The following is a 22,571-nucleotide window of genomic DNA, read 5'->3' as shown; positions in this document are numbered from 1 at the left end:
CATCAACAAGTCATTTTTTGTGTGTTTTGGAAGTTTGGAATAAAATTTTTATTTCTACAGCGGTCCATTAGACGATAAATTCTTCAGTCATAAAGGACAAACACGTCCACTTCCAGGAAATGCAATAAAAAAAAAACATTTCAGGTTTTTTTTTATTATTATCTTTCTTTTGATAAATTTCTCAAAACTCAGAAAATGTTAATCCTTCATGCCACTGTTATCTATTTTTTTAAATGTTATGCAAAAAAAAATAAAAACAGGATTCAAAAATTTGACTTAAAATATTACTTCAAGTCGCATCTTTTTCAACTTCGTTTTAGGTCAAGTCTTTTGATCAACTTCAGTCCTGATCATAATTATATATTAAACAACAATCAGAGTTTTATGCCTTCAAATGTCAGATTGAGAACGTGATGTTAATATTTTTTTCTGAAAAAAAAAAAAAAAAAGGTATTTTCCACATGCCAAATAATAATGATCTGCTTTGGATATGAGCCAAAATGTAGCAACAATTTAGTCATTTGCGGATAAAATTTATGCTGCACAGACTCCCATTAAAAGCCCCGATTTATAATCTTTCAGTGTTTGCAAAATATAATTATTGGTATAATCTTAGCGTTTCATTTTCTGAGAAAAAAAAAAGTCACAACTTCATTTCAACCTGTAAGGTTTTCACAGGACTATTTCAGGAAATGGGAATTTTTTTTTGTCCTGTTTGATGTCAGATGGTTGAAAATTGACTGAAACCTTTGGGTTAATCAGTTCCTACACTGGTGTGCTCGAAAATAAAATATTGCAATGTTTTTCTTGGTTTGATACATTCTAAGTTTATATTTTGTCTCAAAAAAAGTTGAAACAAAACAAAAGCAAAGGCGCAAGTGCAGCTAGCGAGGCCAGCCGGTTTACTACCTGATGTGTGTTGCTGGTAGGGACTCCAGCTGGCGGGACAGGAAAAGCTCTCTGTGTCTGAGCTGGTGCTTCTGCTTCTCGGGGAGATCGGCCATCTCTGAATTCTCCATCTCCTCCTCCAACTCCCCTAAGAGTAAAAAAAAAAACACAAAAAAAAACAACAGGGAACAAAGGTCAAACATACGCACATCAGATGAGGCGGAACAATGGGCTCCTTTGGGAAAAACAGCAGGAATGGAAAAATCTTTCGGCAGCTGTCGGTACGCCGTCTCAGGTGCACGGCGAGAGGACCTGAAACACGGGGACGCGCACTTGATGAGCCAGAACAATGAACCCCCCCCCCCAGAGACATGAGCCATGTTCGCACACACCTCAGACGTGTTTTATGGGAATCCGACTGACTTTGCGTACAAGAAAAAGCCAAAAGAAACAAGTTCATGTGTAATAATTCTGCCTCCTTCAGATTGGCTGAGGTACACAGCTGCTGTTTTATGTCTTACATGTTGATCACAAAAAGTAATAAGCTCAAAAAGATTGCACTGGTGTTTAAAAAAAAAAAAAAAAAAAAAAAGCACAAACAATCTTTGATGTGAGCAGATGAAATTGTAAAAGCTTCCTGTGCAGCTGTGACTCACGTTGACAGGAGGTTCAAACAGCAAAAAGGTGCTCTGTTATGAAATAGGGATGATTGTCATGAAGGGGTTAAAAAAAAAAAAAAAGGTGTGTTCACACACCAGCCCAGTTCAGTTCAAATTAAGAGTTTGACTAGAATGTCCGGTTCGTTTGGGGAGGTGCGAATCGAACGCTGGTGTGCATCGAAAAGGCAAACTCTGCTCCGCCTACAAACCTAGTAATGAACTTCGGGGCGGTTCGAATGAATATGTGATCCAAAATCCAAAAGCAGAAAGTGAACTGAAGCAGTGCATTCTGGGTAAATGCACTGGGTAAACAAATGCTCTCGTGTAACGGAAGAAATGGCTTATTGGTCTTTGACCAATGAGAAAAAAAAAGAGAAATCCTACAACCGCTAAAATCTGACCATTTTTGTTCACATTTTGCGAAGGAGGAAGTTGCGCTCACGTCTTCTTTTCAGGTTTTCGTGCCGCTTTCTCCAGTGGTTCTTGCTACAGCGCCACCACAGGCGAATGGGGGAAAACAGGTTTTTCAAAGCGTTTGCTTCATCTGACACAGTGCAATGTAAAAGCGGCCAGCACCAGCTGAAAATGTAGCAAATTTTGCAATTTTGGTCCCCAAACCAACCAAGCTTGAAACTGCAGTCGTCATTAAAAGTTGGATTTTTTGTGTTTAACGTTGAGAAACCACATCCTCATCTCTCACAGACAGACGCCAAAATCCTCCACCCCTCTTCCTACTTTCCTGTAGAAACTCAAGTAGTACAATCTTTCAAGCCTTCTGGTCATTTTCTATGCGACAATTATTCGGTCTGTCCTGCACTCGTCCATCACTGCGCGGTTTAGCTCATCCACAAAACAAGACGTGTACAGGTCTACGGTCAGGAGAAGGATAAGCTAACACCTCTGCAGATCCCACACATCCTGGATACAAAGCATTTGAACTTAAATCTTCAGCGTCACTCGCAAAAACCAGCCGCCTTAGGGACAGTTTCTTCGCTCAGACCGTCTCTCTGGTGAACACGTAACAGTCGGAGTGCCCGGATTGATACAGCCTCGTCTTCCCATTTCACAAAATCGCTTTATTTATAAACATTTACAAGGAAGAATGTACTTTGTCTTATTGGCATTAGCAGCAACTTTGAATATTTCCAGGGTTTGAATCCTGGTGTGGGGGCATTTTTCCATGTAGTTTGCATATTTTCCCAGTGCAAATGTGGGTTTACTCCAGGTATTCTGGCTTCCTATTGAATTAATTGGTGTTAGTTTGTGTGTTTCTGTGATGGACTGGCAACCTCTCGCCCAATGACCGCTGGAGAGAGGCACCCCCAGGAAAGAAATGAACTGAATAATGGATTTAAAAAAATAAATTAAAAAATCACTTTAAGGAGTGGCAATAATAACAAAAGTATCAAAGACAAAAGGAGCATAAAAACAGTGAGAAATGAAGACGAGAGACTGCCATTATATGGCAGAGGGGGAAGGCCTAAGAGAGGAGAGAAGTGAAACGAAGAGCGCCGGAGCAGTCGGTACGTGCTCCAATTCATTTGGAGTTTCATTAGAGGAAGCGAGGCTAAGAGAGAGAGAGACGGAGAGAGGGAGGCTGGAAGCAGAACAAAAGCAATCAAGGGATTTTCAGGAGAAGAGATGTGTGGCCAAAATCAATAAGTACTTCTTCACTCCCTCACTCTCTCTGCCCAGCACTCGGCGCCCAGCAGACACACCATCAATGCCCAGGAAGAGCAGCTCAGTTCGCTCAGATGGATACACTCTGCATGGGCCCTGCGCCTTCTTCTTCTTCTTCTGCTGCTGCTGCCGCTTCCTTATGGTGCTGAATCATGAATCACACAGGAAACAACCAAGCCTAATTACAGGAAGTGTTCAGTCAAAGCTCCAACAAATGTACAATTTCAATATTCCTGCTTTCCAGACTTAAAGTTTTATATTCCCTCCTCCCCGCCACATAAAAACTAAACCTAGGGACAAACCATGAGACAACCCAAATCTGATGTTTGCTTCTGACCGAGTAGTGTAGTAAATATATGGGCATTAACGACTGTATCGGCCAACATTGATCACTTTCTAACATATTGGTGTTGATGTGTTACAGGAAAAATGCTCCCCCTTTAGGACTAACTACCCGTACAGCTTGGTACCACAAAGAAACCTCATAGCCATGTCTGGACTGTCTTACAAAGTTGCCTCTTTTTTCAAATGTACTGAAAACAATCTGACCTCTTCAGAACAGAAAAGAGTAAGAGCTACAATTCCCAGAATGCATTGGAGCAACAATTAAAGCTATAGTTTCCCTCCTTCCATCTATCAGGCTGATGTTCTTTTTTTTTTAAAAGATACAGATTAAAAAAGGCCAAAATAACTCAATTATTTTCCTGCTGCTTTGCTCTAAAACTAAGCATTTCTACAGAACTATATCATCTAAAACATATTACAATTTATCACAAATGAAACAAAGGGCTTATCCATATCTTTATCAGCAATTATCAAATGTAATCAAATTAATCAGAGGGCTGTTAAAGAACAATAAAAGTGAAATCTAATCCAGCTACGCACACTGTTTAAAGTACATAATACAATGCAGTGTATACTGGTATGAATAATAGGCAGATAATACACACTGAGACAGAGACAATTGCTCTTTTAATTCTCCATTTATCTCCAAACAGCTGAAGCAAAGGGGAATATAAACTGAGCTACATTAATCCCAGACAGCCAAGATGAATCAAACAACCTGAGGAAAATCCTGTAAATAAGTTAAGATTCTACTCTGCGAGATATCTTCTCTTCTGAGCACAGCAGACCCGTTTCAAACAGAAACAAGAGAAGACGCACAACATGCAACAATCATTCCCCCACGAATGCAAACCTTGGATCTAGCAGCGCACAGAATGAGACAGCCACTTAACCAGCTGCAACCCCTCGGGAAAATAAAGCAGCGTAAATGTGTTGTGGAAACATTTTTAAAATCAACGAAAAATACCGCAAGATGCACCGATTACTTTTTGTAGCTAGTTTCCAATTTTTTTTGTACTTGTAAAGCTCCGACACAGATTTTGTTTCTAGGAAATCATCTTTGAGAGCGAATTGGAAAAGTGTCTTCACAGAATAAAATTATGGTTTCTAAGAAAACAACCTCAAGTTATAAAGTGGAAACAGTGCAATTCTCTTAAGAGTCATCAGTGAAAATAAAACCATTATTTTTGATTTAATATTGTGTTAAGTCGGTAAGTTGTTCATTTGCTTCTTATAGGACCCTTATGAAGCCTTTAATACTGCCGTATGTAAGAGAGCAGTTGGAGTGACGCAGCTCCGCAGAACAGGATTTCACAATTACTTCAAATAAAAGAAATAAAATCAAATTAAATCAAATAAAAGAAATAGAGATCACTGGTGTGATCACTTGTGTGCTGAATGTAAGAAGTATTAAGCATGAATTCCCTGCAAGAGTTATAGATCCTAATGCTACCTGAGGGTTTTCCAAAAACGGTGCCAGCATTTCCAAATCCATATTGCACAAACATAAAGTATAAAACGGAGCAACTTTGTTGCAACACAATCAGCTTCCTGTTATCTGTTGATGTCTAACTCTCTTGGTTGCAGCAGCCTGGTTGAACAGATAGAAAATACAGCCTCCTGTCTAAACAAGTCTTGCATCTTCTGGGCTTCGTCCAACTTCCTCTGTAAACTCAGATAGTGAAACGAGCTGCCAGAGTCGTCTTCACCAAGGAAGAACGTCCACGCTTTCCTCATGTGCGCGTCACTGACTTTATACACACACACACACACCTACACACAAGCAAGGATTATCAAGTAGTCCATCGGTTGTTTGGACCTTCCAGCTGGCGCCTCAGTGCGAGTCCTTGAGTGGCAACCCAACTTCGCAATGTACCCACACCACACTCTCTACAAATTGCCTCTCCATCTCACCTGACCCAGCCAATTATCAATTATTGATGAATGGGTCCCCTTACTGGCCTGAGAGATGGAAGAGGAAGGTGAGGAAGAGAAGAGAGCGGGCCTGAGGGTGAGATGTTGGTGTGAGGAGAGCACAATGGACCTTTATTACCTTAATAAACCTCCTATACTCGATATGCAGAGAGTTAATGTGTCAACAGCAGATGTGCAGTTAAGACTTGCAATTCTTCATTATTATTGGTACTAAATACTAATAATAATTTTAAAAAAATATTGGAGAAAAAAGTTTAGCAATAGTAATCTGTTGATTTTAGGCATGAGCAGACAGTCTGAAAATGTTTTAATTTCATATTTTCCATTTACCTGTCTAAGTTTTCAGGTCATGCTAACTGAAAACACCCTTCAGAGTGGAAGTCATCACTGCAGTAAGACAGTTAGCCAGTCGTCCGTATTGTTGACACATTTTAAAACATCCATCCAAGGAAGCATAAAAGGTTGCAAGCTGCAAATAATTTCCTATAGAGGCGCGATTCATTCAGGCTGCACCAGAGGAGAACTATGATTTTAAGAGTGTTGTCCTTTTCGCTCATTTGTCTTATGATGCTTTTACAACTTTTAGTGTTTCATACCAAACTTTTGCAGGCAGGAAAAAGTGCCGTCTGGAGAGTCTTGGAGAATAGACTCAGAGCAGACTTCAGTAGATAACAGGAAGGAGAAACTAGACCCATTAAAATAACTCTGTCTTCTTTGAAGCTTTCATTCTCTGTCATTGAACATGATGAACTGGAAATGTTAGTCTTTTGGAAAATGTAGGGGTGTACATTATTTAATACAGAATACACACACAGAGATGGATGTCTACGGTTAGCAAAGCGGACCATTCTAGATGCCCTAGCTGTTAATATCAGGTCCTAAGACCTGTTTGAAGTGACTGCTCCATATCAGAGTTTGTCAGTTTCAAATTTAAGACTTTTTAAGACCATTGTGAATTAAATGGTCTTTGGCTGGACAAAGTTAATTAATGTATGAATTTTGTTCAGCCAACTGGCAACAAATTTGCTCTTATTCATGATAGATGCAAACAAAAAAAATAAATAAAATAAAACTAGCTAGCGAGCTAGCCAGGGTATGTCACCAGTGACTTACTGGTAGCCTCCAACCATCTAGTCACTTCTGTCTGGCATAAAAGTTCTGTGAGAACTATAATTAAATAGTCATTTCAGATCAAAACAAATGCAAACAAATAACTTGTGTTTAACATATTTAAGTCCAAGTTACTTGAATTTAAGACATTTTAAGTCTTCATTTTAGATTAATTGAAGACTTCTTAAGGATGCACAGACAAACCGCATATAATGATGCATTTGTTTTGAAACGGTAAAACCTCACAATGGTAGCTCTCTCACATGCACACAGCATGACATGGATAGTTTTTAAACAGGATCGGCTAAAATCAGAATTGGCAGCTTGAAGCTTTTACAAAAGCAGAGAAAAAAAAAAAATCAGCCACAAAATCCTGATCAGTGCATCTCTCCTAGTAGCCAATAGTTGAATGGATACAAATGTGCTGCTACAAGCTATGGAGTGGCTCAGGAAATTGAGAAATACAAACATACTCTATCTCAGACTAAACATGTTACAAAGTAAAAAAAAAACAACAAAAAAACACGCTTGTAAAATACAGTCATCAAAAATGCAACTGTAGGTCAAAAAGAAGTGAAAGGCTTACCAGCTATCTGCACAGTTCTCTGTTTGCTACGTAAAAGACGACTTCCAGAAAACTTTTTCAGTGTTCAACCTTTTCCTCACTCTAGTCCATTATCATTTTTTCCCCCTCCAATTCACAGCAGATTCCAAACAAGAACAAAACCAGCACAGCTGGAAAGTAAGATGACTCTTTATATCGTTTGCATTAGCTTTACCATTGCACCTATTAAGAGTTTATGGACTTGGTTTTAAAAATTCTGGAAAAAAAACAAAAACAAAACTAAGGTTGAATCAAGGCAAATTCATGCGTTTGAAAGGAGGAGTTTCAGAGCCAAAAAAAAAAAAAAAAAAAACAGAATTAGAAACAGTCATCTTCCATTATGTTCAGTTGTGGGAGCAAAAAATGCCTAATTACCGGAGCTACGAGTGAGGCGGCCGTAAAACGTCTTCAGTCTTCAAGTAATGAAGCACATTTTAAATGAAAACATAAGCAAAACTGGGTTGGATAAACCTTGCTAGCTTCCCTAACTGCCATTGCTTTTGTGAATCGCTTTACAAATAGCAATGAGACCACAGTTTATAGGAAGAAGGCACCACCTTTAAAAAAAATAATAAAAGAAAGAAAGAAAGAAAAAAAGAAACTAAAGATTGAGTCACGGCAAATTCATGTGTTTGAAAGGAGGAGCTTTGGAGCCAAAATGCCAAGTTTTCCAGAGAGACCGTCCACTTTGGAGCCCTGCTTTACTCGTAGGGAGGGACTAAAGCTCGAGTTGAAGGCCTCGCGCAGAAGGAGCACTGCGAACCTCTGCAAGCAAAATATTTGATCAATGACTCACAGCAGACACCCAGATTTATATATACACAGGCCACGAAGAGCTGCTCTCCTCAGAGCCATTAGAAATGTTAAATTAAAAGTAGATTCAAGCCCTCCAGTGGCACCTAAAGGCAGCAGCTCTGGTCTATTATGCATGCACATGCATGTATCTGCAGTCATGCACTCAAGAGGATGTGAGGTCACAGCTGCAGAAATGCAGATGGGATGTTAACCACACCCATGTGGTAGAGTCCAATTCTCACCGTGTTTTCTTTTTTTTTTTTTTTTTTTTATTAGAAATGTTGAAATTGTCAAGGCAACCCATCAACAATCCAAATCTGGTCCAATCTACTAAGATCCTGCAGAGTATTTCAATGTGCTTTCATATAAGTACATTTGAATTTCTAATCTACACTTCTTCTAGACATTAATTGCATACAAAAAAAAAACTCAATAAAGTACCACTGACTGGATTGCATCACAAGAGGACGCTGGGTATTCCCACAAAAAAATAAAAATCTAATTCCACAATAGATGTGCCCCCATGTCTCCTCTGTGGACGCCGTGGTTAAGACTTGTATTTATATAAACGCGCTTCCAAAAAGGCCGGTCGGTCTCTTTATAGAGACTCACTCAAGCGCTTTCACACCCTTCGAGCCAACACAGCCTGCCACACCCAGCCGGAGTCTACAAGTTGGGTTGCAACCCTCCAGAGCGTGTGGATGACAGCACGACTTACTGAGGACGGTAGACTGAGTTAAATGAAATTGTGGAAAATACTTTTACTATCCAATTTTTGGGAATATAAAAAAATTTTTGGGTGCAGTTTTAATGCTAATCTAGGAGGTTTCACATCTGATGAAGACACAAATATATATATATATATATATATATATATATATATATTTTTTTTTTTTTTTTTTTTAAGCATCTGATCCTAATTATTATATATTAAACATGTGACAACATGTATTTAATAAAAGACTAAGTGGTAATGTAAGGAAAACTGACTAATGCTTTGATTGGACTGTGTGTGTGTGTGTGTGATAAATCAAATTAGAAACAATTCATTAGTGCTGTTTTTAATGTTCAAAACCAAAACTTGCTTTGACTAGCTTTACGGCTAAAACAACACAGATTAATTGTGATGAATCCATTATTTAATTAATTGTCAACTAATTTAGTAATCTGTTGATCGTTAAAATATATGTATTTGCTGAAAAAACACAAAGCTCTAATTAAGCCAATGCTGTACAAAGAAAATGTATACATTTAAGATAAAAAAAAACCTTGTAATTACTTTCTAACCAAACTCCTAAAGTGGCATAACTGTAGCTTTACCTGATTCAAATTCTTTGAGCAACTTTTGCCATGCAATTATTTATCGGTTAGTCAAACAAATAAACAAACAGCATATCAGCCATACACAGTATTCATATTCAGAAGGTGCTGAGCATTTCACATGTTAGAAGATTTTTTGTTTTAGCTGATGCATCATTTCTGACAAATGATCACTAAAAGAATTACTTTATTATTCCCAAAGCAAAATTAAATACTTTTGAATTTGAATATAATTCAGCACCTATTGGCTGCCTAACCAAACTAATCAAAATATTTAATGCACATCAAGAGATTACGACAGTCTGTAGAGTTAAAACAGTGTTTCACCTACTCAAACTTATGGCTTTTTAAGACCACTATGGATCAAATTTAAAACCTATATCACAGCAGAGATGCAGAAAAAAATGCAGAGGACCAAAATTGTAACATTTCTGCTGTCTTTTTGTGTCTCTTGGAAGCCGCCTTGTGCTCTCTAGCTAGCTAGCAAGCATTAGCAGCTTGTTATTGGTAGCCTAAACCGCCTTGAGATGAGTGAAGAGGTCTCCTCCGCACAAGAGAAGAGAAGTCCCTACAAAGAACATATGAGATTAAATGGTCCTGCCACAACAAAACTTAAGACTTGTGATGAACGTATTGAAGGCCGACTTACATTTTCTTTACGGAATTTCAGTCATTTTAAGGCCTCAATTTAAGACACATGAATTCAAAGCCTTTTTTTAGAATACTTTTTAAGAATATGAAGCCACCAGGCCCTAAACATGGAAGAAATCCTGTTTTTTTTTTTTTCTCTCTGCCTCTTTACCCTTTCAATTTAGCTGACCTCTTTGGCGATGACGCAACAGTCTGGAATGGCTGCCGCTTTTTAGCAACAGCCTTCTGCCACCTGCAGCCACAAATCTTTCTTTTGCGCGCTCTCCTATTGGATTTGCCACACAACTGAACAGCGTTCCCTTTGAGCTCATTTGCGTCCCTGTTCGCCGACCCTTCTCTTGGGAAAAATATCCAATCACAGATATTAACACTGAGAGGCGACCTGGGGTAGCGATACTCTGAGTACGACTGGACTTGCTTTGGAGAACAGCACTCTGCAAGTGAAGAGCTGCACATTGAACAATTTCACACACGCACGCACATACACACACGAGCGTGCGCGTATACAGGCAGAGGAGTTGTCACACTGCAAAACAAAAGAAGAAACAATTTTCTCCTCAAACAAGTCTGCAGTCTGGATCAGTGCAGTAAAACCTCTTTTGATTTCAAGCTTGCACTATTTAATGTTGGGGCTTTTCACTTCGGCAGTGAGAAAATAACAGAAAAGGTTTGTAGCAGAGGAGGGCATTTTTATGCTGGGGGCTGGAAGTCTTTGATGCCCGATGCTTACTGGTTGGGTTTTTGGTCAGTCACTTACTTGCATGTTTGTCTGCCAGAGCGATGAGTGTGCTGGAGATGTCCCTGCGCCGGTAAAAACACACCACTTTGGCCTCCACATTCCCATTGGCTGTCTGCAAAGCAGAGACAATTGACGTTACCAAGGCAACAAGTGGTGCCGCACAAAGAAAAACCGAGACGTGAGAATGCACTACACAGACTAAATTAAAAAAATATATATATTTCTTTTAAATCAGTGCCAGACTTGTTGTTAATGTAGCCATTTTCCCTACAAACTTAATGAGACATTGAATCATTTCTCAAAAACAAAAAGACTAAAAAATGGTTTTGTGCTTAGAGGAGTTGAGGCTGAATTATGTTGAATTGAGAACTGAAAAAAAAAAGTTGGAAAAAAAAAAAATAATTTTAAGCTTTTATTCTGCCAGCAAAGAGGACTGCACCTTCTCTTTTTGTTACTTAAATAATTTCAATCCCACTTACAGGATCCTCTGTGTGAAACTCAATGTAGTAAAAGATGATGAAACTTGATAATCGGTTCATGTGCAGCAGTGAAAAAAAAATTAGCAAAAAACTAAACCTCAGTCTGCATCACAGACATCAGCAAGTAGAAATGTACCAAGAAATCGGCTGGCGATCAGAATTTACAGAATCAAAAACAGAGATTAAATGTGTGTCAACCAAGCAGAAAGTCCTCATTAATCACATTTAGAATAAGATAATGAAGGACATTTTATAAAGGAATGTGTCTTACAGCTAAATTGGGAGATTAAAATCGTAAATAAAGATGTGTATTCAAGGTAGATGCAAATTAAATGTTTTTTTTTTGTTTTGTTTTTTTTAAAGCAAATGGCAGGAAACTGACAATATCAAAAGGTTCAGCCGTAACTATAATGTGACGAGGTGATTTCAAGATCTGTGAATGTTAATCTGACGTGATTTTAAATCACTGGAAACTAAACCTGTTCAGTGACGACTATTTCAATTCTTTCACACACGCTTTGTCATCAAAACGGGTTCACTTTCAACAAATACTCTGAAAGCATCTGTTGCCACTTTTAAGAATTTTACCCCAAAACTTACTTAAGCCGTCTTTACGTTTTATGCAAGGAGAGAATGGATTCCTCCAGTTTAGTCCAGTGTTTTTGTTGAGCGGTTTTCCTTGTACACATCTACGCTTTTTAAACCTCAATCTGAGTCCGTAGCGCGAGGAGACCGACAGCGACAGTCGGAAAAGAAGAAGGCCGACGCCGGGATCTGTGTCAATCACGTTAAAACAACTTCCACATTTTGGAGCAGAGGCACAGATCAGGAGATTGGCACCAGGTTTTTGACAAAAAAAAAAAAAACAACAAAAAGACAAAAATAAAAAACAGCTCGCAGGCTTGACTTGATGAGTGACAGCTCGTCTGCCCCCTTTTAGTGCTGCTTTTATTATAATAAAACAATTTGACTGCTTTCGATGCAAAACAGATGGAAGAATTTAAAACAGACTGTGACTAATGGTAGGATTTCAACTCCCAGGTTGCAATTTTTGAAATTATTAATGAATAAAATGTCAGTTCTAGCTGGTGATTATTGACAGCTGCTGTTTATTATTGATAGTGTCCTGTATTATTTAATAGGAGACAAGCCACAAAACTGTAGAGCTGTTTTAAGTGCCTTAAAACAGTGATTTGTTCATATCTCTAATGTCTTTTTGTAATAACTTTGTAACAAGAAATGGATTTTACCTCTGAAATATAGATTTAGCACTTTTCCTAACAACTGAAAACGATTATAAAATCTTGGAAGAATGAAATAAAGCGGTAAGACCTCTAACCCTATCACAATAATAAAAAAGGGTTTCAGCAAGTCTAATCCAAGACTTTTTAATACCAGATTGAATAAAATTTAATATTGGAAAAAAAAAAAACTACAAACACAGGGGATGATTCCTGCTGGATCGTATCGGCTGGCAGTGGTAAAAACAAAAGTCGCCCAAGCAACTGGTGCACTTACTCAAAACGGACACACAAAAAAAAAAGCTAGCTAGAAAGCTAGATAGCAAGGATGTATTAGCAACCAGCTGCTGGTGCCTCGAGTTACAAAAAAAATAATAAGTTGTGCCCAGGATGTGTGTCAAAAGCAAAGTGGAGGAACTCTCAATCGACGTCATGCTGTGCTTGCAGCTCTGGGAGAGAGAACAACTTTCTCTCTCCCAGAAAGTGGAGAACGTGTTGGTCTGCACAGCTCTGTAAAGACAGGGAGTGTCCTAGACAAATCAAGGCCAATTACTTTATGTACTTGTATTACAGTTTGCACACATTGCTTTAAATGTAATTAATCTCAAATCCTCTATTTGTTTCCAGTGACGCTCAAAGCGAATGAGCGACTGTATTGGCTGCTGTGTTTTCCTGTCTAAGTTTAGTTAAGTGGGAATGTACCAAGATGTACTGTTCCTATACTTCAAGCTGAACAGGTTTACAATAATAAAAAAAAATAAATAAATAAAAAACATTTTTCTACAGATTTTACTTAAGGAGACGAAGGAAAGATACAACGTTAGAGGATTTGGTGAGGCAGAAGCCTTAACAACCGATACACAGTGGTGGGATTAGTGCCACATTCAAGGGTGGAAATTCAACCTCCGACACCCACTCACCTTGTTCAGCTCCTCTATCCTCCTGATCAGAAGTGGGTTGCTGGATGAGTTCTCAAAATAAACATAATCTGCGGAACAAGAGGAAGAGGAGAAAGGAAAAAGAAGAAACATGACAATCGGCATTTTAGAGTCACTCAGCAACATGGGGTGCCTCCATTCGGACACCGCGACTGCTTAATTAACAAGTGTGCACCAGACACGTCTACAAAAATGCGAGTTTAACTTGATTAGACTAATTTCATACGCAGAGAGTCCCCATTGTAGCCGGGGAGGCCGACTGAATGAGACGTTGATGCGCTAATGCGCGTCTAAACAAAACAAATCTGGCGCTGCAAACCTTCAATTCAGCCTGCAAACCTTGAATTTCCTCAACCCTCATGCTCTCTTTGTCTTTTGCTCCATTCATTCTCCTTCTGTTTAGTGTTGTTTGCATGCGCAGTGGGTCTGAGCTTGTGTGGGTGTGATGAGAGCCTGTATAAGCTTTAACGTGTGTGTGTGTGTGTGTGTGCGCGCGTGTGCGTGTGTGGCTCCTGGAGCAGCTCCAGGCCCACTGGAGGCTTAGCTCTCACCAGGATGTCCCCACAGGCCCCGGTCTTGGTAGGGTGCCTGGTCTTAGCCCTGCATGTGTCTTGGCTGAGTGTTTTCAGATTATACACAGCACTTGGTAAGTTGCCTGGTGCCGGAGCTCTGCTAAAGTCACCCCCGTATGTATCGCATGCAGTCTCTCAACACCCCCTGGTGCTCTGCTCTTGACCGTCAGGGGCAGGGATTGTATGACTTTCCACCAGAAAAAACCACAACAATTCTTGCTTTTTCTGTTTCCCCACTCTGAAAATGCACTGACACAAACCGGTTGAGGCACTCGGGATGTGAATGACAGCCAAAACTATGCTTAATGTCAAAAAAGTCCCCACTTGTAAATAAATTACAAAAAATAAGTTATTGTATTTTGTTTGGACAATAATTTCATTAATGTAAAAGTAGCTTGATGGTAAAACAAAATTTCACACAACTGAAATTACTGCTTTTTTTCTACAAAACAATCAACTTCAATGGGTACAAAATTAGAGATTTAAACAACAATTTTAAACTTTACATTTTGGTACATTAAATTAAATTGAGTAGTTTTGATTTTGGTTCAAATCCTTTTGATTAACGAGAACCATGGCGTCGAGCTGTAACCAGATCTAGTCGGTGGCAGCATGGGACTTTTATGCGACTTGGCACCCAGCTGTAAGCACTGCAAGTCAACTTTATTTACACGGCAGATTTAATAGACTTCACATCGCCCACAGTGATGTTTACATTTCCAGAAACAATGTAAAAACCAACAACGAATCGTTAAGTGATGGAGAATACTTTTTTTTTCTTTAAATTGAGTCCAGCATTCACAAATTTAAAAAAAGCAACAAAAGATTTAAATTTGAAGAAATAATATTAAGATTAGTAGCCAAAATATAATTTTGAGAAGATTAGCAGGTTGTAAATCCAATTTTAAATATTTAATATTTCTGACTTAAAGTCAGCAATGAGAGGAAAATATTAACAGACCTGGAGCAGCAACTAAAATGTCTCCATCTACTTTCAGCTAACATTATTTAGAGTAGGAATAAGCTATATAGACTTAAAGCTTTATCACAATATTCTGTGGTACTATTGTGATAACAATAAAAGTGACAACAAAGCTACATCACCAAGTTGCACACAGTTACCGGATTTTATCATATTTACAAATGTATTGACATTTCTCGAAACGCTGATTGAACAGTGGAGAAAATAGTAAAACAATCCAAACAATATGGGCAGTTTTAAACTTTATTAATTGGAATTTATTGTAACAACAATAAATCAAAATTCTAATGACAAATTTATCACGCTAAATCATAAACAGTGCAATAAATACCCACCAAATTAGGGTAGGCATTAATTAATTAGCAGGTTTAAGTAATTGCTTTAATTTTACAACATGTTTCTTCTGATTGGATCGTTTTCTAATTTTATGACAGACATCCGTCTCATTTTCTGTCAGAAACGTCTTGGTTGAATAAAAATAGTCTTAAATCTCAGTCTGGCCGGGGGTATGAATAATTTCTGCAGGACATGCCAAAACCTGACAGGAGGCCATAAGTCCAAGAAAGTGCTGGAAGCAAAACTATCCCATTAACTTTTACAGTGGCTCAGGTTGGGATGGACAGATCGCAGCTTCAGCGACCGCCATCAGACTAAACACGGTGGAAAAACATCGACTTGTACATTCTATATTTGCTGATGATTGTTTTTGCTGTATTTCTCACCACAATAATCTCAAATTTTAATTGTTTGATTTTGAATTTATTACAAAATTGGTTTTTGGAACAACCAAGCTAATCCTACCACATGAACAACCACGGTCACTCATTGCACATAGCCCACCAATAATGTAGTCGTACCTTCATGCCTGCAGTTTTCACTTTATGTGCATGTAAACTCCTGGCACTTTGTGGCAAGTGATGCAAACATGCAACCAGGAAGAAGATGGGTCATATTATTTAGGTGTGGGAGTCATCTAAAGTGATAGGAATGCAAAAAAAATATATACAATTCATATTTTAATGTTGTCATTTTTAAGATTATGACTGAATTATTTAAGTTTCTTGATTAAAGAAATTATTTTGGATTCCTTGGTTTAGGATTTACATTAAAAAGAAATTATATTTTTGGTTGGCCCAAAATGATGATCTCCGTAAAGAAAAAAATAAAAATCTACAAAATACAGATCTTTTCATCCTTGCTGATTCAAGCCAAGTAGGCTATACCATGCCATGGACTCTGATAGAAATATGTGCTTTAACTAGCCAATTTTAACAACAAAAAAAATTCTAGAAATATAAAAAGAAAAAAAAAGAAAATCAAAACCAGTCACAAGTTTTCCAAAAGAAACTAAGAAAAGAAAATATCTACAGTCAATGTAACCAAAATTAATAAAAAAAAGGTGGCAACAGAAACCTGACTATACAATGCTCTATGAAATGACCAATAACTTCCCTCTGTGAACTCACCAATACAGCAGCAGTAATTCAGAAGAAATGTAGAGTGCAGTTTTCTCTCAGGCACTCTTTTTTTTTTACTGCTGAACAATACTGTAAGACATTGGGGGGATCCACACGAGGCCCATCAGCCCTCACACTGTAACAGCTTGTTATCAGACTCCACTGTCACTATGACATCTTCATCACACTGCTGTATACCAAATAGGGCGGCATGAAATCGAGCGCTGGAGAGTTAGAAGATGATCATAAGATATTCGGGTAACTCCGTTTCAGACACCCAGATAAGACAGCAGACTGAAAAGAAAAAAAGAAATTATAACAATACTTGGAATAAGAATGTAAATTGAAATCTTGGAATGTAGAAGCAAAATTTTTTACAGTTAATTTACACAACATGATAATTGAGCTGTAGAAATGGTCATTTCATCTGTTGATGGGCAAGTGTCAGACCGCCGTTTTCCCTACAATAAGGTAGGACTACAGTAAAGCACATTCCTCCAATTTAACTTGTTACTGAAAGTTCACACAAAGAAAAAGCAAATCCAAAGCTCCCTAATTCTGACCGAAAGGTTAGAGTGCAACACCGATGATTCGGCCTGTCCTATTGCCGACGTCAAGGCGGAACCCGTATCTGACTCCACATTGGAGTCTGCAATTACCATCCCAACTTCAGCGCCATCTGTGGTTTCTGATCTCTTAAATAAAACTAGCTTCACCAGAAGGAAATCCTACAGGAGCGTTTCCTCAGCAGCAGGGGTGATACAGCACTCTCCCTATGTCCTCCATTCACAGACACGCTCTTCTGGTTCCGTGATTGGCAGTCCTTCATGGAGTAATGAAGTCCGAGGAGAGCAGGATGTAAAGCATATAGTGGTGAGGCCAGTAATGACCCAACAAGAACCAGAACAGCAGTTGAAAGGAAACACTAGCTTAAAAATAGACAAGGTGTCTAGTATAGGTGGACAGCAACCTTCGCATTTGCATGCCAAAGTATTGACAGTGTCACAAAACAGTAATGATATCTAACCCAACAGACACAAATGTAGACTGAACAAGGTTGGTGGCATCAACTAACTCACTCACTCTTTGTTGAGTAAGCACCCCAACATATTTGGGAATGCGTCACTCAGTCAGGTCCACTCGTACACGATGCGGACATTTTGTCAATTTTACAACCGTGCGAGCACACCGACTCGTACAGTAAGCTGCTGGGTAGGAAACAACAATCACAAAGTTTTGTATGCGGCACCAAACTGATAATCTAGGCAACCCGTCACTACAGTGCACAGTGTGACTGCCACTTTCTGTGCAGGACCAGCAGCTGTCCGATGGGTGCCCTGGTGGAGGAGAAACAAGGCTTGGTGCCCAACTGGCTCATCAAACTTGCTAGTATGATATCCATTCAGATTGTGGGAAAAAGACAGAATTTGTCAAGAAAAATTTAGGTAATCGGTACGCTTGACTGAAATTTCAATTGTCCGCCGACGGTGTGCGCAGAGTGCCCAGTACAGATTCCACACAGTGCACCTGAGTAAGTGGGAGCAGTTTTGTGTTTTGCTGCTTAAAAATAAAAAGCATAAAAGTAGAAAATAAGTACAAAAGCTTAAGAGAAAGTTGTGGATAAAAGACGAACGGCCACGTCACTAGTTTGGCATTATTTTTGACATTTAAAACAAAAAGCTAATCAATTACTGATATTTATTGATATAAAATTCTTATGTGTTAAAAAACCAAGTTTTTTAGCTACATCGCCCAGCCAACAAATCAAGGATAATTCTATACTAAAATAAATGTTTCAGAACAAACATGAATCTTGAACATGTAAGGCATATTTCTAAATCAGTCATTATTACAACGTTCAGATTTTCTGATACTGCAAAATAAATCTAATTAAAAACCAGCCACAGAAAATGATAATGACGAGTCTGCTTCTACAAATGAACTCATTTGAATATATTTTTTTTTTTTATAGGACCCAGCAATAATTTTGCACCTTTATTAAAGCTCTAAATCAAAGCGACATTCTGAATGGGTGTTGTGACAAACTGCAGGGACCAGTTCTGCTGTTCATTAATTGGGAGCCAGAAAGTGCTGTGAACGTTTCAAACATGAAGCAAGACCACATTTTAAAGTTGTAACGTGATGAAGGGTGTGATTCGCTTCCAAGCATCTTAAGACGATGACAGCATGTCTGCACCTACATCTAAAGAAGAGGAGACTTTGACCGTCTTCGTTTTTCCTGGTTAAGGAAGAGTAAGTTACCAAGAATGACACGACGACAGTGAGGAAATGGTTAACCGTCAAACAGTAGGCTGTTTGAGAGTTTCCACCATGAGAGGAGTTGTAGCCTAGTAGAGAACAGCCTGGAGAGGAACTCAAAATGAGAGCAACAGAGAGAGAGAGAGAAAAAGAGAGAGAGGGCCTGTAGGCACTGAGCAGCGTCGCTCAGTCTCTCCGTTTCCCATGAGCCCTCCCGCCGCCTCACCCAGCGTGCAACCGCCCGACCATCCATCCCCCACTCCGAGCGTCAGCCAAACAGCAGGCTGCGGCGGCTGTGATGTCACGGTGCAGGCAAATTTCGCGTGAGCCAATCAAGGCATTTTCCTGAGCCCCAAAAGAGAGAGCCTGTGGGGCTGATCCAAACCAGGCCAGAGAGAGACTCTCAGACTCCAAAATGCATTTCAGGAGAACCGTGACGTACTGAGCCGCACGGATTTTTAAAAAGTAGGCAAATTAGCAAAGACAGTTGAAAAATAAAGGAAATATACACAATTACATCAAATTAATTGTACATAGAACAAGAAAGCGTAGAGGGAAGCATGTCAGCCATAGCAAATGAGTTACTCAGACTGAACTCTTTACCAAGAAACTACTAAATGTCTTTATTTTGTCTTGACCAGAATCTGGGTTGCTGAAATATGAACAGGAAGTGCTTCACAAAACCGTCAGAAGCCCTCTCCAGATCTACACAACTCATGAGAAAGCTGTCACAATACCAGCACAATATGGTATCGCAACTGCAAAGGACTGATCAGACTGGGTTGGCTTTTAAATTTCATCAACCAGGCCCATGAACTCTCCCTGCACACAATGCCCTCACCTGGTGTAGAGTGGCCGAGATGCTAAAGCTCTCAGAGGCCAAACAGGACATCAAGTAAGCCTGCATCGACCTCCAGGATGCAGGTTTAACATCCTGGAGGTCGAATTTAGATGAACTGTGATTTTACCATTTGACAGTCTGCTGAGACATTTACATTACTTACAAAATCCAAGCAGAGCTACTCCCACAACGGCGGCTGCAACACTTTGTGCATGTTCAAATATCTCATCCAATGATTACGTAAGCAGGTAGTTAATAGCCTGCAATGGACCGGCGACCTGTTTACTGTGCACCTCTCCTCTTGCCTATTGGCTGCTAAAGATAGGTTCACCGCCCCCGTAACCCCAAATAGGATTAAACAGCTACAGAAAATGAATGGATGGAACTTAACACAGTGGTCCTCAGTGTGAATTAATTGTGTTGCAATAGTATTTGCACCCTGTAAGCTCTCCCTCCCCCAACCCCATTTTTCCAAGTTATAATCATAAACTTTAATGTGTTTTGTTGGGATTTTTAGTAGTAGAGCGTTATCAAGGTTGTGAAAATTTTAACAGATTTCTTTGCAGAAATAAGTATAGCTCAGTCAGATCTGATGAAGGGCATCCAAACAATTTTTTTTGTTAAACTTTCCAACATATTCTCAGTTATATTTGAATCTTGACTTTGAATGTTTCAATTAATGAAATTAAACAATTCCCCCGTAACTGTGATTGTACGGTTAGGGTTGTTTTGTTGCATGAGAGTAAACCTCCACCTCTATCTGAAGTCTTTTCATTTCTCCAACCTGGTATTCTTCCACATATGACCTATGTTTAGCATCATCCATCAAGTCTCACCAGCTTCCCTGAAGAAAAGCATCCCCACGCCATGACACTGCAATCACCATTAGTCTTACCTGAGCAGAGCACCTTCTCTTTTTTTCTTTCTACTGTTCCATAAAGTCCAGAGTCCTGGCATGGAGTATAATTTGTCTTCCACATCAAAATGATGCTCTACTTTCTGTTGGCCCCTCGCTTAAAATACGCTGAAGTTTCTAGCTGTAACATAATATGTGAAAAAAGTGAAAAGGGGCTTAAAAGCTGGGGTGGTATCCATGCCTACTGCAACATCTGCCGACACGTGTTGATCACCTGACTGAGATCCAGCAGTTCCTGCCAATGGCACTCCAATTAAAAGCTAGAACACAGCATGTGACTGGTAGGAGAGAACTCTGAAGAGACGATACCAGTTCAAGGACATGAAAACCTAATCAAGTCACCAGTCGGCAAAAACAAAGAAGGTTTAAATAAAGATGGCGTGTTCAAAGTTATGCATCCCAAGACAATGATGAGGACGGCCATGCCCACGTACGAGAGGAGGAAGATCCGCCCACACTGGCATAGATGAGGGATGGAGGTTTCTATGGTAATAGCTGGAAATGTAATATTGTGAAGTCAAACTTATCTTTCTTCTATACTTAGATAGTAAAGCACTCCCCGATTCACATAACGTCTTCATGGATATTCTTAGAGGTCAGTGTTTAACAGAGATTTATGTGAAACAGTAGAGCTAAACTCATGCATCAGCCATGCGTTCTGAACAACTGCAACATTTCTGCTTAGTCTGAAGCCGACCACATCTGAAATTTGAAATATTTCTGCTCCTGCCAGCAGGAAGGGGAAAAAAAAAAAACAACAACATTTAGCTGTTGGCCAACACTATTTATTGTTACAGACATCGGTGATGTTTGGTCTCTGAAATGCAGCGATGGTGATACGTTGTTGAGGGAATGTAATTGCTGTCATGCATCTGTCCAACTGGCTGTCCTGAACTTGGCAGGAAGGCTGCGAAGAAGCCTCCGACTTTCACAGTGTGAAGCGCACCCACCGGAGCTGCGGGCCGAGACAACTGCCAGCGTGGGAAATTAACACCAGCGCCCAGCCAAGCAAACTATGAGCTCTCTCAAAGTTTTTTTCCACTTAATCGGTTTGTGTATCGGTAAATAACTTCAAGCATCTAACGAATCGCACCAAGCAAACATGGAGAGTTCCTCTGCAAATACTAGATGAGCTTCACTTACAGCAGTGTTTGTTACAATACAACTTGCTTGAACACAGGAGTATTTATTCACAGCAGACGTGAAATTGTCCCAAAATGATATTCCGGTGTCCGTACGATGGCTGAACATCTTGTGCGAGCTCTAATCACTCCTTATGTCTATTCTGGCTGAGGCCTCGATTCCCACTAGAAGGAGCTGCGCTGCGTTCCAGCTGTGAAACATTTTGTTCTGTTCTGAAAAAAGGTTCTCTCGCACCAGAACCGTTTCACCAAGTGCGAATATCACCGTGCTAAATGTATAAATCAAGCTAAATCATGTTTTGTTTTACAACTCGTTCACCATTTTCTACCAAACCTCCGTTGTTCGTGTCCCTGTTAGGGAAGAACAGATGAATTGGTCAATTTCTCCTTGACTGGCAGGACAAATGCTGGAAATTTTAAATCTCCTCCTGTTTAATAAATGCATCAAAAAGAAAATCTTAATTTTTTCTTCTTGTGAAACACATTCCAAGAAAAACATATTACTAATGCACGTTCTTTGCAATTAGTAAAACTCTGGATTGGGACAAGGGATCCACAATGTCGATGTTGGTCTTTTTTCTTTTTTTTTTTACATATCGGTATCAGTCCGAAAAATAAAGCCAGGCTTTATTATTTCGGTGCATCTCTTTTTGGGACGTGAGCTTTAATAATCTCTTCATCCCTTCTAAGATCAATTCATTGACTACTCAAGAAACTTGCAAACAAATGAATGTGAAACATTTTTTTCCTTCTTCTGTGGTTAATTATTTTTACAAAGGTTCCAACAAGATTTTCAAATCATTTCCACTGTTTTCCAGACTCAGGATTTCCAAACCCTTTTAAACATTTTGTGAGTGAGCGATTGAATGTAACAGATAAATAGAGAAACGGATAAACAGATGAATGAGAATATCTTGGGATTAAACAATATTTGAATATCTTGGAGTGGCAAGATATTGGTAAACATTGCAATGATAATATCACTTGTGATATATGCCTATATATATATATATATATA

At 39.1% G+C, this 22,571-nt stretch overlaps 1 protein-coding gene across 2 annotated transcripts in view; it reads right to left on the bottom strand.

Annotated features, from left to right (window-relative positions):
* mta1 (metastasis associated 1) overlaps positions 1-22,571 on the bottom strand; it is a 44,569-nt gene that overhangs the window by 16,330 nt on the left and 5,668 nt on the right. For both annotated transcript variants that reach the window (XM_008399153.2, XM_008399152.2), the window contains exons 2-4: positions 13,367-13,434; positions 10,745-10,838; positions 910-1,036 (exon numbers count right to left, since the gene is read on the bottom strand). In XM_008399153.2, the coding sequence (XP_008397375.1) occupies positions 910-1,036; positions 10,745-10,838; positions 13,367-13,434 (289 nt within the window). The remainder of the gene's footprint in view (positions 1-909; positions 1,037-10,744; positions 10,839-13,366; positions 13,435-22,571) is intronic.

This window comes from Poecilia reticulata, linkage group LG22 (genome assembly GCF_000633615.1).
Source record: "Poecilia reticulata strain Guanapo linkage group LG22, Guppy_female_1.0+MT, whole genome shotgun sequence".
Classification (NCBI taxonomy): Eukaryota; Metazoa; Chordata; class Actinopteri; order Cyprinodontiformes; family Poeciliidae; genus Poecilia; species Poecilia reticulata.
This window is presented reverse-complemented; position numbering and strand designations above follow the sequence as displayed.